Below are 16,168 nucleotides of genomic sequence, written 5' to 3' on the forward strand. Positions count from 1 at the left end.
AATGCTCGCCACGCAAAGCTTTTCTTTCTTTCTTTTTTCTTTTTTGTAGAACACGACCAGGCTGACCTAATTACATATGTTGTGGAGAAATCTGACTTAATTTTCTTTCTTTTTTTCGCGAGATGTGTCGAAATAACACGCCCGGTATATAAAATCTCCACTGCTCTTCAGGCCCTTGAATACTCAGTGAGCTTTCGCTTTCGATGCGGTAAAGCAAGGCACGGCCTCTGAAGCGAGGAAAGCTGTAGATCTACTCGGGTCTTCTGCCCTTCCTGTAAAGGTAAACAAAATTTTCCGGTTATTGCTCCCTGATATTGGTCCGGTTGGCAAAATTGTGTTGCGGCAGCAGGTAATCAGCTTCCATTTCTTTTCCAGCTTCCAGTTCTCTTTCTCTTTCACTTCCTTTTTTTGCTTATATATTTCTGAATTTCAATTAAAGACGCAGGTAACATATCCTACGGTTTTTCTATTGTTTCTTGGATTCATGTGTTTGTTCATTCTGAAGTGTAAACAGTGTTTCTCAGGTCCGTTTGTTTTCGTGATAAGTTTCTCGCTACCGTAGCTTATAAAACGCATTCCAGAATAGTGTTGATCAGTTTTGTTCTTCGTGATCTATTGCGTGCGCTTGTTGGCCGCGCTGATGGTTTCTAACCAAGAGTGCCAAAACAACGTGACCAATGTTTTCGTCAAGCCTTCAAGTAACGACTTATCAATTTGTCTCCTTTTAAGTTCTGTAACTTTTGTGAAGAACAAATAAAAATGCAAGCTTGGATGAATTAATTTATATTTTCGCAGATTAACCAATTCACTCCTTCACGAATTGCTTTTCCGGGTGCTGTGAAATTCCGCCACATGAATAATTTGAACATGACGTCATGGAAGTGGCTTCTCGCAACACCACCTAGATAGCACAAGGCCTGTTTACTCCGATCCATGACGTCATGCTACCTGGCCCGACTGCCATAGAATCTAATGGGGATGCTCCCGAGTAAGCAACAGTGATTTTGACGTCATCGCTTTCGTCACGCCAGCCTTGGCAATAGAAATTTCGGGCCAGGTAGCGTGACGTCATGGATCTGAGTGGACAGGCCTTCTGCTATCTAGGTGGTGTTGCTTCTCGCCGTGTTGGTACCCAAAGATGGCGGTCATGATGACGTCAGGGCACCATATCATAAAGCGTACTTTTATTGCGATAGCAATTATATGGACACTTCTACCGGATTTCTGCCGTCGCCGTCGCCGTGAGGTTCCCTATAGATAAAATCTTCGCCGCGTGCCGCATGCCCGAGCGGAAGCGTGCGGGGACGCGCGCTATCACGGAGAGCGAACGCACTCAATCACCCACGCGCGAGCAAGGAAGCGGGAAGCCAGCGCCGTAGGGAGCGCGGGGGGGGGGGGGGGGGGGGCGCACTTCTACGCTGCCAACAACCGCGCTCGTCGCTCGTCCGCACCGTCTCTTATCTCCACACGGCTCTGACCTTTATGCGCCGTGCATTCGCCGCTCAGTTTCCGTTGAAGCGATAGACCGCACGTACCTTCGCCCGCTGCTGCGGCGTATATGCTTGCTGCCAGCGTTTTGACAGTCGTTGTCTGCAGTCATTCAGTGTGATCTATTCGTGTTTGTTTGTGCGCGCTCACACCACGCTTGTTCATTCAGTTAGTAATAGTCGGGCCACATTTTCCAACGCACGCTACACATGCAATGCTGCCCGGGTCGGCAGTGCAGCGCTACAGGTGTGTCCCTTCGCACGCGCTGCCCACTGGAAGCGCTTCTCATCAACACCACCGTTTCACATGCGCCTCCTCGTGGTCATCGAGTCTCTCTTCATGTCGGTCTACTTACGCCGCAGCACACCTGCTTACTTAATCGGCTCATGTTTACTACAATTCATATTGCTACCAAAGCCGCTCACCTTACTTCGTATGACATTGCTGTGTTGCTATCGCATTCATTGCTTCGCCCTTAGGGCGAAACTGTGACACTTTTGTAGCGTTAGCTACACTGGCCTAGCCAAGCCCGTTTCGCGCGGCACATCAAGAGCCGTGCTGCGCATGCGCAAGGATCAATGATGTCACACGGCTTGCGCACCGGAGCCACCGGAGACGGCACCTCTCGCGCACTCCGCCGCCGCCGCGCGCGACTCACCGCCGCCGGTCTGCGCATTCCAGAGGAGTGACGTCGTAGCCGTGGTAGACGCACTGGCGCCGGCGCTCGCTCGCTGTGCAGTCGCCGTCTGACACTGCGCTGGAGCCGCTGCGCTTCTGACTGGCGTTTGCCAGTGTGGTATAGCCATGGAGAAGGAGAGCGCAAATGCTGCTCAACAGCGCAGAAGAACGGAGAAGCTTGACTCATCGGATCCCGAAGTAGTTGCCTGGCAATTAGCGGTTGAGCGTAGGAGGAATGAACAGAAGAAGGCTAAACGTGCTGCGGAGACACTGGGGCAAAGGGACGAACGTCTAGCAAAGCCACGTCGCCAGGAGGCTGAGCGACGTGCCCGACCACCCCTGCAGCAACAACAAAACGCCGTCGATGACGTCAAGGCTCGCCGATCGACTGAATATACTGTGAAACTCAGCGAAAGCGCCAGTGCGACTCGGACCTTCCAGACGGACTTCGTAAACAATCCGTTTGGATATGTGTGCGACGTGTGCGAAAGACTATGGCACATGAAAGACTTGACGCCGGTAAGTGGTGCCATGCGTGAAACGTTGAGTTTAGCGGCGGCGCCTCAGTGGGCTGAAACCGTGGGGCGGGTTTGTACAACGTGCAAGAACTTTCTCGTTAAGCAGAAGATTCCACTCTTTAGCGTTACCAATCCTTGACAATCTAGACAACCAGGAAAGCTAAGAATAATCAGCTGAACCTTTGCTAACGCTACGTATATCCTGGCATAGCCGAGCTAAGCCACTGCAACTTTTTTTTTTATGGTGACTGTTTTTCAGCAAATTATCACTGTTATCGATTTGTCGCTCACGGCAGGATGCGTCTGCCATGCTGTCAAGTGTCTTGTTTACGCAGCTTCTCGAAGTGCTAGTACCCTAAGATAGCGGCCTGGATGACGTCAATGCAAATAATTTATTGCCGTATTCACCATCTTTTCGACATATCTCATTGGTTCACCGGGGACCCACGTCCTCCCTGACTGGCTGAAAACGCAAACGGTAAAATTGCAGGAAGCTCGGAATGTGCCGTTTTCTTATATACAGGTTGTCCCAGCTATCATGCACCAAGATTTAAAAATATGCAAACACCACGTAGCTGAACAGAACCAAGGTAATGTTGTTTGCCGTCGCTTAGAGATACTAAGATTATTTTTTTCGCATTCCACCTAATTGCATGATGAGTCTTAGTTAATAATTCAACGTCTCAATATTATAATTAGATGAAAAGTGTCAATGGGAAAATTGTAGAGCGACATGAAAAACTCCCGATACAGCTTTCTGTTTCTCAATACGTGCTACATAAAAGTGTTTAAGAAGCCCGCGAATACACTCAAAGGTGCCTCAAGCGGCCAGTCGCGCGGCAATTTTGCATGTATTCACGGGCTTCTTTCAGTCAGTAGTCAGTCATCAATAAATAAATAAGTCAATCAATCGACCAGTCAATCAAACAATGATCGGGCTTGTCAGTCATCAATTCATTCATTCACTAAGGCAATCAACGAATCAGTCAGGCTGTCAATAAATAAATAAGTCAATCATTCGATCAATCAATCAACCAATGATCGGGCTTAATTATCAGTCATAAATTCATTAATTCACTAAGTCGATCAATGAATCTATTAATTTTTCAATCATTGATCGCACTTGTTCATATGAATGGTATCACTAGGGCCTGGAAAGGAGAGATCTTCTGTAAAATAACAACACTTCACATACCACCTAGCATGTACAGCTGTAATTCTTCCGGGGTAAAAGTACGAATAACAACGAATAAGAGAACGGATCATTACTTAATACATCTAGCGCAGCGCGCGCAGACTCTCGTTCCTGCTCCCAAAAGGGTTCATTCCCCGCAGGTTCGTGCCATGCTGGTCCCCCTTTGTCGACTGGCGCAATGCACTACCAGCGTACACATGGTGCAACACCCCGTCCACCTTCCGAGCTTCACGTTTTGTTGCTCCTCTTATCGACGCTCCTTCCGCAACGCACCTTGTATATATCTGCATTCGAATGCACCAGCTCGTGTGCGCAGCTGCGTCGGACAGCACTGTAATGGCGGACCAGGCGCAGATGGAGGTTAATGGTTTGGACACAATGCGGCAACTGCCTACTGTCGCGCAACCCGACTCCTGGCCTTCAAGCAAGTTGTGCCGCGTGCGAACGGGCGACCAATGGTTGTTACGTACATCGCGTTGCCAAATTGCCTAGCGTAGCGCAGGAAAAATGCAATCATGTGTTACATTCGACTGTGGTTGCTAAGGCGCTACGACAAGTTTAATTTTTTGCATCGATGCGGAGGCCTCTCGACATTGGAGCCGAAGAACGTTGTGCCCTAGGCGAACGTTCAGCTCCTCTCGAGGCAGTTGAAGAAGGCACGTGATAGAGATTTTTGTCGGATCTCGGTTGCGCTCCGAGCTGGAAGGTGAGAGCAGCTCCGAGCTGAATGAACCAGGCGAATGTGTGTGGAGGGCTCGATTTGGACCAGCCGAGTGTAAACCTTCTTCTTACTGGGATTTTACGTGCCAAAACCAAGTACTGGTTATGAGGCACGCCGTAGTGGAGGGCTCCGCATTAATTTGGTCACCTGGGGTTCTTTAACGTGCACTACAACGCAAGCACAAGGCCTTTTTTGCATTTCGCCTCCATCGAAATACGGCCGCCGCGGCCGGGATTCGATCCCCCGAGCTCGTGCTCAGCAGCGCAACGCCTTAGCTGACTCAGCCACCCCGGTGGGTCGAATGTAAACCACACCGCGCTGCAGAGTGCTCTAAATGCACCGTTAGTTCACGTCACCGGGTACGCGCCCTTCCAGAGAATCCTGCAGAGCATATACCGTAACATCCGGTTTAAAATACTTTTCTTTTTTTTTTCTGTTTTTCGTGCGTATGTACTGCACGCAACTACGCACGCAGAGGGGCTAAGGCAACGGAGACTCAAGGCTGAGAAACAAATTACTTAAGATGGGACGTAGCTGGGGGGTGGGGGTTAAAGGGTCAGAGAAAAGACCGGTAAAATTGAAAGCAGAACGTTATCTCACAGAACGAAGCAGGCGGTACGTCGCTCCTTACCAAAACAGAGGGAGAGAGGCGACGTTCATTGGCGTCCAACTGAACTGTACGCTGAAACAAGTAGAGTGCAGGCGACCTCGATTTGCACTTATTCGTTTGTCTTCTCTTCTTTTACATTGCTTTCTTTTCCCTTTTCGTTTTTTCGTGCGTGTTCATGTGGAGCGGTCTTGAGAGAAGGAAACTGAGAAGGAAAATAATTGAGGAGCCAGTCCACTTTGCGAATGTGGACGACCAGCGAAGCTGTAGCACATCACACAGGTCAAGTGTGGTGTGCTACATCACACGCGTTAGACAGGGGTACATGTGTTTGTTTTCATCAGTTGGTAATGGCAGTGACGATAGCGTTGTGATTACTGTGATATACACTGATTGGTTCGGTTACAGCCTTAGACAGAATCTTGGCCATTGTTAAATCTATACACGACCGTTGTTGAGTACTTGAGTGACTTGTATTGGTGTGGCACTTCAAGCCCAACTCTTTTAGCACAAACTGAGTCAACCATTTGTTGTCTGGTTTTGAAATGTCCACATTGAAGTCTCCAACGACGGTCACAGGGGTAGTGTCATCATGGCTAACTCATGCAATGTGCGTGGTCATGAACTTCTCGATATCACACTTGGCTGTGCCTGGAGATATATATGCACAGTGAATATATCACTATGACGTCTTTCGTTCGTACGGCACAGGCATCCCCACAGCCGGTGGCATTGTTCTCTGGCGAGCCAGGGGTGTATGGTTGTACATACATGTTGTCCTCTGCGTATATGGCAATACCTCCTGCTCGTGAGTCCATGCGCTGTTCACAAACGATTCTAGTATGCCCATCGACTTGAATCAATGCATCTAGATTGATTTATCTCATTTATTATTATTTATTTTTATGGGCGGAGTGCCTGAATCATGCTTCACCTCCGCCGCTGGTCGACCCGGTATTGCACTATTTGACCACATATTTGAATGCAGTCCCATATTATGTTTCACATACTTGGGGCATTTTTATGTGCTGGCTTAGCTTTGGTAGCATCACCAAGCTTAGCTTCGGTCTCATCACAAACGCATCGGCTTTGGTGATGCACTGGCGACGCGGAACGCTCTAGAAGCCCATACCATCTAACACGGTACGCGATGACGTTTTGTTAAACATTGATCATTCGACGTGACCTGTCGAGGTGGCGTAGTGGCTACGGCGCTCCGCTGCAACGGCCGAGGGCGCGGGACCAAATCCCGGCCATGGCGGCCGCATTTCGATGGGGGCGAAATGCATAAAACGCGCCCGTGCACCGTGTATTGGGTGCACACACGTTAAAGAACCCGGGGTAGTCGGAAATTAATCCGGAGTCCCCCACTCCGGTGCGTCTCATAATCATAACGTGGTTTTGGCACGTAAAAGCTCAGAATTTTATTTAATGACTTAACGTGTTCGCCGCGGTTCCGTGGAAAGGCAAAGCGCTTGCGCAGAGTTAGGACTTGACGTACCACAATGTCGTGGTAATTAAATGGAAAATGAGACAGCCACCCTATCGTAGCAATTGCTACGAAGGAAACCCGTACGGGTTCCTCGAAAGAAAAGCCTCGCAGTTGAAGAAAAAATTCGTCCTGGTCCGGGACTCGAACCCGGGATCACCGCCTTTCCGGGACAGCCCCGCTCTACCATCTGAGCTAACCAGGCGGCCAGCAGATGGCAGGGCGAAGTCGAATTTATCAACAACTCGAAGCAAAGGCAAGCGCTCCACAAAATAGCTCAGTGGAAACCCGCAAGTTCACGCAAAGGTAAAACTCTATTGTCGAGAGCCCAACGATGATGCCGTCTGGTCCGCTTAAGACGCTCTTTCAAATTCCCTTTGCGAAGTGGCAGATAGAAGGTGCAGTGTCGAAACCTATAACGCCACTTTCTCCAGTGACCGCCTTGGCCCGCCCGCCATCGAGAAGTCTGCGTTGTAACAGCGGGACAGAAGCACGGACTACCCGGTGAGATGGCACCGATGCATGTCTGATTACGCCCCCCGACGAGCCAGTCCGGAGATGCAGCCATCTGCCGGAACACGTATACAACGTGTTCCTTCGTCTGTATCACCCTTTACTTCGCAGCGGTGCGTCTGCTTGGGGCGCCATGATGAAGCGATGGGGTCACGAACCCGGCGTAGCTTAGATGCAGACGACGTCGCCGTGACCCCAATGTTCTAGACGAGCGGTATAATATCACGTCTGCTTCGGTCCATCGTTCCCGTCGTCTGCTATCAGTCATCCGAACGATCGCTTAGAACACTCTCGGCTTTAGGTGATGTTCGAAATAAACGATGGGTCTCCATTCATCGGGTTCCGTTCTTTCAGCCGAAAGGAATTTCGATCACAAGTGAGGGATGGCGTGTCTAGGAGGTTGTGGCTGGTTTCGCACCGCAGCACTAGTAATGTTATGAAAAGCGTGAACGTCACTGAACGGCTTCTTATCGAATTGGACGTACTCCTAATGAACCGAGCGGATAATAACATATGCGTACTCTAACCGGGCGTCCTCGCGCTGATCCGGCGTGATGCAGGACACTTGAATCATTAGGAAGCGTTCGTGTTGAGGTGCGGTACATGACCAGAGACGCAAGAACAAGAAGGAACGCTCGTTAAGAAGGTTTGAATAGTAATTAAGGATGTCGAGGTTATTCGTAAATTAAGTCGGTACCCGTGACCAAAGTGTTCGTATGAGAGTCTAACGAGCTGTTTCATGGTTAGCAGCATTTCTGAGTACGCAGCCTTAGCTCTCTCTAATTAACGGAGTGCACCAATAAAACAGTGGTAAGAGTGGCCCGCTACATTCAGTGCTGGTATCGTTCAGCAGCAAGGTGCGTAGGAAGAGCAGTTGCATCGTGCCCGTCGCATGATCGCTTTGATGGTATTTGTCTGAAAGCGACGCGAATGAAGCGGTGTGAATATACCATCAGCGCTGAGACCTTTAGACACAATTTGGAGCATCAAGTGTATGTACAGACGCTTCTGAGGTCGTGCATGGGGTGTTAAGGCAGCGGTATAATTATTTTCAGGCCTAGAAGTGGAGTCCGCTGGTGCATAACAGGCGCAATAGAGAGCACATGGATGGCTTCATTTGTTGGTCAGACAATAGGTTATGCAAAATCAGCCAAAAATGTTGTATTGTTATTTTCAGGCATGTCTAGAGCATGCCAGTATATGAAGGCCTGTTGCCAGTATGTTTTGCATGCCAGTATGTCCTGGCCGCTTTAATGAAGCACTGCGGTAAATTGATTGGTCTGTCCGTATTTATGGACTGACCAAATTTATATACTGATAATTTATTGAAGTGGTTGGTTAGGCTGTAGCTTTTATGAGGGTTAGGTCTGCCAAGAATGTTGTCGCAGTTGTTTTCAGTGGTACCTCGAATAAGCCACTATGAAGGCCACAGAATTGTCCTGGCCGTACTAACAAACAACCATGGTTGATTGATTGACTGATTGATTGATTGATTTGTATTTACTGACTCATTAAATGATCGATAATCTAATTTGTTGATTTGCTATTGGTTTGGCTAGATTAAATCGGCGCCAAGAACGTTATAGCTGATGTTTTAAATCGCGTCTCCAGCTTGCCAGTATGAAGCCCTTCGGGGTTGCCCTGGGCCCTCCTGTTATCAACCACCACTGGTAGATTGATCTATATATATATATATATATATATATATATATATATATATTCATTGACTGTCACTAATGTATTTTTATATGTATATTGACTTTTTTTATTCATTTTTTGACTTTTCTGTACACCCCACTCCATCTACTTCCCGCAGAGTTCTTTCTGAACTAACGACCAAGAGAGGATTGTGGCGATGCGGTCCCTGTCTGTTGTCGTGTCTTGCCTCGTGGCGGTTGCCTGCCTGCTGCCCGCCGCCCTGTGGGCCTACCCCTCGGGCGCGCCCGTCGGAGTGTGCAACAGCGAACTGCCCAAGCACGGCGGAGCCGAGCCCCAGGCCTCGCAGTCCCCGTACGCCATCCAGGCCACTCCCACGAGTATCAACCAGGGAGGACGCGTGACCGGTAAGCGTGGTCGTAATTGTGTGTGTGTGTGTGCGTGCGTGCGTGCGTGCGTGCGTTTGTATGTATGTATGTATGTATGTATGTATGTATGTATGTATGTATGTATATATATATATATATATATATATATATATATATATATATATATATATATATATATTGTCGAGACGTCGGAAACCCGAGGCAAACTAAACGCACTTGTCATCAGAGACAGTAACAAGAACGGACGGCTTTTTAATACCGCGCGCTATAGTCACTGCTACTTCTTCTTCGTCTTCTTCTTCTTCTTGCTCTCTATTTTTAACAAGTGCCGATATGTCTTGCGACGTCGTCGTCGAGGGGCCCCAACGAGACGGGCTCCTCGGCTCCCTTTCTTCTCGTTCATTACATAACGAGGGTCTCGAATGCGGCAACATTGATGCCTTCAGGTAGCCTATGTAGGTTTATGACCAGTTGCCTTCACCCAGAAAGATCACGTACTCGTGACGCCTGTGATAGAAAGGATGTTCCACATCCGCCGCCAAGGTTTGTGAGTGGTGGCGCTGGCTAACACTCCCAGGGTTAGTTCTAGTAGAAAAACACAAATACCCCTGAAAAAGGATGGGAAGACGGCGCCGCGGTAGCTCAATGTTAAGAGCATCGCACGCCTAATGCGAAGACGTGGGATCGTTCCCCACCTGCGGCAAGTTGTTTTTTCATCCTCTTTAATTGCCATAATTTATGATTTCTTCAATTTAATAGTTAGTACAAGTAATTTCCTCTATGGTGTCCTTGGTGTGTATGTTTGTTGGCTTCGTGTGATATGATTAATAAAAGCGCGGGCCCCTGGGTTCCCTTTCTTCTCGTTCATATATATATATATATATATATATATATATATATAAGTGTTAACTTGTTCTTATACGTACAATCCTTCAAGATTTAATTAAATTCCGGGGTTTTACGTGCGAAAACCGCGATCTGAATGTGAGGCACGCTGCAGTGCGGACCTCAGGATTGATTTTGACCACCTGGTGGGGTTCTTTGACGTGCACCAAATTAATGCTAGTGGTTTTGCATTAGTAAAGTTTTGCATCCTACACGAGTGTTCGAACTCGCGACCTTGTGTTCTGCCGCAGAACGCGCCGTATTCGCTGGGCCACTGGTGCGGGTGCTACCGTTCCCGAAATACTGGCTTCACCGGAGACGTTGACGACAGCAACGACGCCGGTAGTGAGATCTTGCGACTGTTTAACAACGCCTTAGGTATATTCTGTTGCGATGCCAGCGTGGGCACTCGAAGCGCATTCACGCCGCCGTCGCCGTGATGTCCCGGCATCCGCGGTGCATGCGCTGGCCACGCACCGAGAGTTGGCGGTCACGTGTTCTTCAGCGGCTGCGAGAAGTTAAGGAGGAAGGACAGGTTCCTTAAGCAGAGTAGACGCCTTGGAACGTTCAGCTCAATCGGTGTACACTGGTGTACACTGGACAAATGTACAGCGGCAGAGCCAGGGCAGCACATTCTCGCAAGACAGTGTTCTGCAGGCAAAGAAATGTTTGTTTTAAAGATACAGCTGAACCCACATATATATAGGATATATTGAACCCGTATATAACGAATTATTGCGTGTAATGAACAGCAGTAAGATCCCCTTGAAAATGTTTGTGTCAAATGTTTATTTTATATAGCAAGTTATCTATATATCAAACTTTTTTGGGGATCCCCTTTACATTTGATATATTGTGATGTGGAAGAACGGCACCGTGTCTCGGCTGCTTGGGCGAAGTGGAGGAAGAGGAGGTGGGCAGATAATAGAACAGCTGGCCCAGGAACGGGTGCTGTGTCTGCGTCTCTCATTCCGTTACAATGGCGCAGTCGACAGGCGATACAATATGTCCGTTACAATGTAAACATACGTTGTTTGTCCTAATGTTTCTGTTTGTAGACGCCTATGGACAATGAACGGCATGGTCGATATCCTCACATCCCACTTTACCTGCTTATTCCAATCACCTGCGCGCGGATTTCTGTCGGGAAGAAGCAACGTTCTCTCTCTCTCTCTCTCTCTCCTCAGTGCAAGTGTACGGCAGCACTCCGTTCAAGGGCGTCATTCTGACGGCCCGTGACGTACACACCAGCCAGCTCCTGCAGGGAACCTTCACCCCCGACGCCCAGACAAAGACTCTAGACTGCCCCGGAGGAAACGCGGTGAGCCCTGTTCATAGTTCTACCTTATCAATTCACCCTTCAGGCAAATAATACCCCTGTCACACGGCAAATGTAAGGTCATTTACAACGAATGACATTCGCTCATAGTGTCATTTGCTTGCGGTCACACGGTAAAACGTAATGACAAATGAGTTCGCCAAACTCATTAGCATTCGATTTGAAACAGAATGTGTATCCTCGGCACCAGGTGCTTAACGGTCAGCTTCACAAGTAGTACATTTTTTTTGCTCTTGTTTAACAAAAACAGCTCTTGTTATTTGCTCTAATTATTTTTAAAATTGTGCCGTTTTACGTGCCAAAACCACGATCTGATTATGAGGCGCGCCGTAGTGGGGGACTCCGCAAATTTAGACCGCCTGGGGTTCTTTAAGTGCACCTAAATCTAAGTATACACGGATGTTTTCGCATTTCGCCCCCATCGAAATGCGGCCGCCATTGCTATAATTATTACGTAATGATGTTTAAGTGCATCACAGTGCATAATTACAGAAAGCTACTCTCAATCCAGTGACTGTACGGCCGTATTTTCATTTGGCTGTTGCAGTCGTGTTTGTTTGCACTGGAGCATCGGCCGCGGCCACTTCGATTGACTTGACGTAAATGTACGCGCGTGTTTTGCTATGGCAAACGCCAACGATGTGGATATTAGAAGCCCACATGCACATCCGAACGGCGATAACACGCCACTGCCGTTCTCGTTCCTCTTCAGCAGAGGCAGCGGACGCGCATGGAGGAAGGAAAAAGTTAGGAGGGAGCGTCGCTCAACGCGATTGAAGCCAGACCTGTCAGCCCAACACGTCATCGCACGTCAAAGTGCGCGGTTGGTTTTAGTATTCCCGCTCTGCAGGCAGAGCCACGGTACCCGAGCAAGCGCGCACCGAATAAAAACTACCGCCATAGCGACTTGGAACCAAACACCTCAGCAAATCTCGATTCTTGCTCCGTGATCTCGACGCAAGAAGTCGCGTGTTGGGCCACCACTTTGCAAAGGGATGGAGCGTTCACTTGCCGGAGCGTTCGCGTGCCAAGGCTGGCTACGCGACGTAATGCTCTCCCCTATCTTTTTCCCTTCCTCCATGCCGACGCTCCCTGTCGTGCTTTCCGCCATCTTTTGCCTTATATTCGCTTCGCTTGACTCGACTTGGTGGACAATGTCGACAAGTTGTGATCCAAAAGCACGGTGTAAGACGGAGGATCACACATTCCGAGGGAATTGTCATCATTTTCAAATGACATCAGTTTATGCCCTGTTCATATGTTTACCACCTTATCAATTCACCCTTCAAGCAAATGAGTTACCCGGTGCGAATTTTCATTCAGAGGTTAAAACTACTCTATATGTTGCACACAAGAAACCACTGCCCTGAATTTCTGCGAGAAAACAATGCGAATTGAGCAAACTATGGTTTGGTTATATTGCCGTCATCGTGGACAGCCATTCTCGGTTACTAGAACTTCTAGAAGCCGCGTAATCAAGAAACGTAACAGAGTGACAGCGCGACAGGCGCGTCTCGCACCGATCGACAAATTGATAATGGTAATAATCCGGTGAAAAATGGTCACAGTCAAAAAAGCAAAGTGATGTACCCTTGACAATACGGTGCATGACGTCATTGTCGCCACCATGACTGGCCATTGTTTCACTAATCAAACTACCGATTACTTATGCGGTTTCTCAGAATGGTCACTTGTGCTATTGTCGATGCGCTGTTGTAATTGTGGAACATGTGCGACGTCACGAAAAAAAAAAAAAGCCTTGATGCGACGCGATTGCGGGTGCCACTCCTTTCGTCATACCGACATACTCTGGGTTTAGTCGATCCAGACCTCCGAGATCAGGTTGCGCACGGTGCTGATCTCTAAGGCCAGGCTGAAACTCGTTGGTGGTGGTGGATACGCCCCTTGGAGGTGTCGTAGGCCGCGGCCGTGTCGGGGAGGCCTGGCTGAAATTATCACGGATGATTCTCGGCATACGTGAGCACTATACGGAATGGCAAACATTTCAAGTCATATCATTAACTCGCTGTGGTGGTGCTGTCATCGTTGTCACGATCTTTGTAGGGCGAGCTACGCTAGTTCTGTAAGCATGCATTACATGTTTTTGTTCGAGTGGCACGCTGCAATTTGCTTTGTTTCTTGCAGAACGCCATCACTCACAACAGCAGGGACGATAAGACGCAGGTCGTGGTGACCTGGACTGCTCCGGCAGGCTACACTGGGCAGGTGTACTTCAGGTGAGAGCACCGAATCATGCCTGCTCTTGTTTTAATTAAAATCTTAGGTCATTAGTAAAAAGTCCAGAAGGGTCTCGGAGTGCGTAAATACTTAAAGCGACTTTTAAAACCATGCCACATCCTTCATACACAGACATTTTGTTTTTTCCTGCTGCACAGTTCTGTCCGCTTTTGTGGGGAGCGTGCATCTAGCATTCAAGCCAGCATAACTGCGGCAATTCGTCTACTTCATGACGCAGAGAGAGATAAATGTTTCATCATAAGAAAGGCAGGAAACTTCGCCTGAGATACAGTCGTGTTCAATATTAGCTGCAACGCGGTGCCCGTAGTCGAAAGGGCCCCAAGTTTTCGTGGTGGCGCCGACGCACGGAAATACAAATTACTGCCATGTATCAAGCTAATTTTCGTTAACAAAATTGCTCTTTATGCTGTAAAGTGAAAGTTTTGTTATGCATGCTGAGAGGAATGAATTTTGGTCGTTTCCTCACTACGCTCAGCTAATATCAACCATGTCAGTTTAGACAGATAGATCTCATATGCACGAGTTAATTAGTCAATTTGTTAAGAATCGTCGGCCCTTCGATTCCCTGCCGCAAAATGGGGGTAAGCGAAGCTTGTCCTGGGTACACCTTGTGTTTGACGGTTATGTTTCGTGTGAGTAATTCGACGTGACCAAGGGAAGGTCAGGTGATCTGCTCGGCTGCCGCAGCTTCAGCGACTCGCACCGTAGGATCGGCCCGGCGACGACGCGCCCTTTCACGGGCGATATCCCGTCGGCACTCAGCGAGGGCTGCGTGTTGTTCGGGGGTACGCACAGTGCGCGGCCGTCCCATCGGTTTTCCGAGACTGAACTGAACGGAAACGAAGCGGGCGCAGAGCGCGCGAAACCCTTTCCTGCCCTTTCCCTCCCCGGCGGAAGCGAAACGGTTCTGATTGGCTGCGCACGTGGCGTGAGCGCGCGCCTACGCAGCTGGCACCGTGCCCAATCACTCACGCTCCGGCGCCGCTGGAGCCGGAGTTTTAGCGTTACATCGCCGGCGCAGGCTAGCGTATACAAGCTTCGCTTGAAAAGACAAGAGCTACTCACCGAGCCCGTTATGCCACTCAGAACATAGCATACAGGTAGACTAGATTTTTGGATGTGTGTTGTAGTGTTTGGTGTCTTGTTGCTTCTCGTATGTTCTGTATATCTGTACTTGTGTGATCTGTTGCAACCGCATCGTGGTATTTGACTCTTTTCGTATTCTCTGAAAGCTCCAGTCATAAGCGGAGGAAAAGTGACTCCCATAAAGGAGTGCACTGTACAATGAATTTTCTGTAATATGGCGAAAAAAAGCCAAGAAAAAAATTGTATTGAATTTGTAGACAGAAAAAGAATGACAATACGTGTGTCGCTAAAATTGTTACTCTTATCTTTCACAAAAGAATTTGCATGGCGCATTTATTCGCCAAACGGCCCAAATACCTTACCACCTAGAAGATACATAAAATGTTGAAGACATGGTGCTGGACTTGGCTTTATCTTTGACACAACTTCATATCTGAAAATCGTTGTCTTCAATCGACCGAATGGCGCATACTCAACGGTACAGTCAATGGTCATTCCAGATCAGTAAGCACGACGTCACAGATATCCGAGCAGATAAACTGTTTCCTTCAAAGGAGCTGGGACGGCGCGTTCCCACAAATATCAGAGGGCATATTTTTTTTTTTTTTTTTGCTATCCCCTGCCCCCTCTGGTCAAGCTGCCAACCAACTTTCACAGCAAGCTAACCTCATGAACTAATATTAAACTATGTTTTATTTTTTTCAACAAACTTTTTTGCAGTGCCACCGTGGTGCAGTCTTCTTACGTCTTCTGGAAGGGTATCACCTCCGACGCTGTGTTCGTCCAGTGATCAAAAATAAAAAAAAGAAACAGCGCGAGATGACCCAGAGTAAAGCGTTCCTTACAGAAATGAACTATGCAAACACATAGAATTAACAGTTAAAGGAAGTTTTAGCTCGGACCCAACTCCGATGTCGGCTATTCAAATACATGTAAAACGCAGAAACGCTTTTCTGAGATAACCACTGGGCTGGTTTTAATGAAATTTGTTGCTTTTGAGAGAGAAAGTCAAATTGTAGTGACTGTTGGAAGGGGAATTTCTATATAGGGCCTGACTGTCATTAACGGGATTTTTGAAAATAGGTAAGCTTGAAAAAAAAAAGAGAGAGAGAAGAGCGAAATTTACATATTTGTAGATCTGCACCTACAACAGATATTGCAGTTCTGTCAACTGCATCCAGTAGAGCATCCTAAGCGGACAAATTGGATATGCCAATTTATATCTGACGTGAATTTTTTGCATTGCTTACGTGGATTTTGCAGAAGTTCCACTCACAAGTCTGGTTTGTTTGAGAGCCGTGTATAATATATCAATTTTGTCCGCTTTAGATTTAATATTAGGTGC

The 16,168-nt window shown here is 48.0% G+C and overlaps 1 protein-coding gene and 1 non-coding gene across 5 annotated transcripts in view; both read left to right on the plus strand.

The window, feature by feature from the left end:
• Positions 1-15,643, plus strand: part of LOC119434146 (putative defense protein 3) — a 42,396-nt gene extending 26,753 nt beyond the window's left edge. For 2 of the 4 annotated variants that reach the window (XM_037701469.2, XM_037701468.2), the window contains exons 2-5: positions 9,026-9,272; positions 11,327-11,460; positions 13,624-13,715; positions 15,544-15,643. In XM_037701469.2, coding sequence (XP_037557397.1) covers positions 9,065-9,272; positions 11,327-11,460; positions 13,624-13,715; positions 15,544-15,613 — 504 coding nt within the window. In that variant the 5' untranslated portion in view covers positions 9,026-9,064 and the 3' untranslated portion in view covers positions 15,614-15,643. Of the gene's footprint in view, positions 1-183; positions 281-8,056; positions 8,117-9,025; positions 9,273-11,326; positions 11,461-13,623; positions 13,716-15,543 lie in introns of those variants that run through there. The other 2 variants (XM_037701470.2, XM_049658214.1) reach the window with 2 other exon arrangements.
• Positions 9,886-9,957, plus strand: Trnar-ccu (transfer RNA arginine (anticodon CCU)). The gene has a single exon. It is a non-coding gene; the product is annotated as a tRNA-Arg (tRNA).
• Positions 15,644-16,168: the final 525 nt, after the last annotated feature.

The sequence above is a fragment of the Dermacentor silvarum genome, chromosome 11 (genome assembly GCF_013339745.2).
Source record: "Dermacentor silvarum isolate Dsil-2018 chromosome 11, BIME_Dsil_1.4, whole genome shotgun sequence".
Classification (NCBI taxonomy): Eukaryota; Metazoa; Arthropoda; class Arachnida; order Ixodida; family Ixodidae; genus Dermacentor; species Dermacentor silvarum.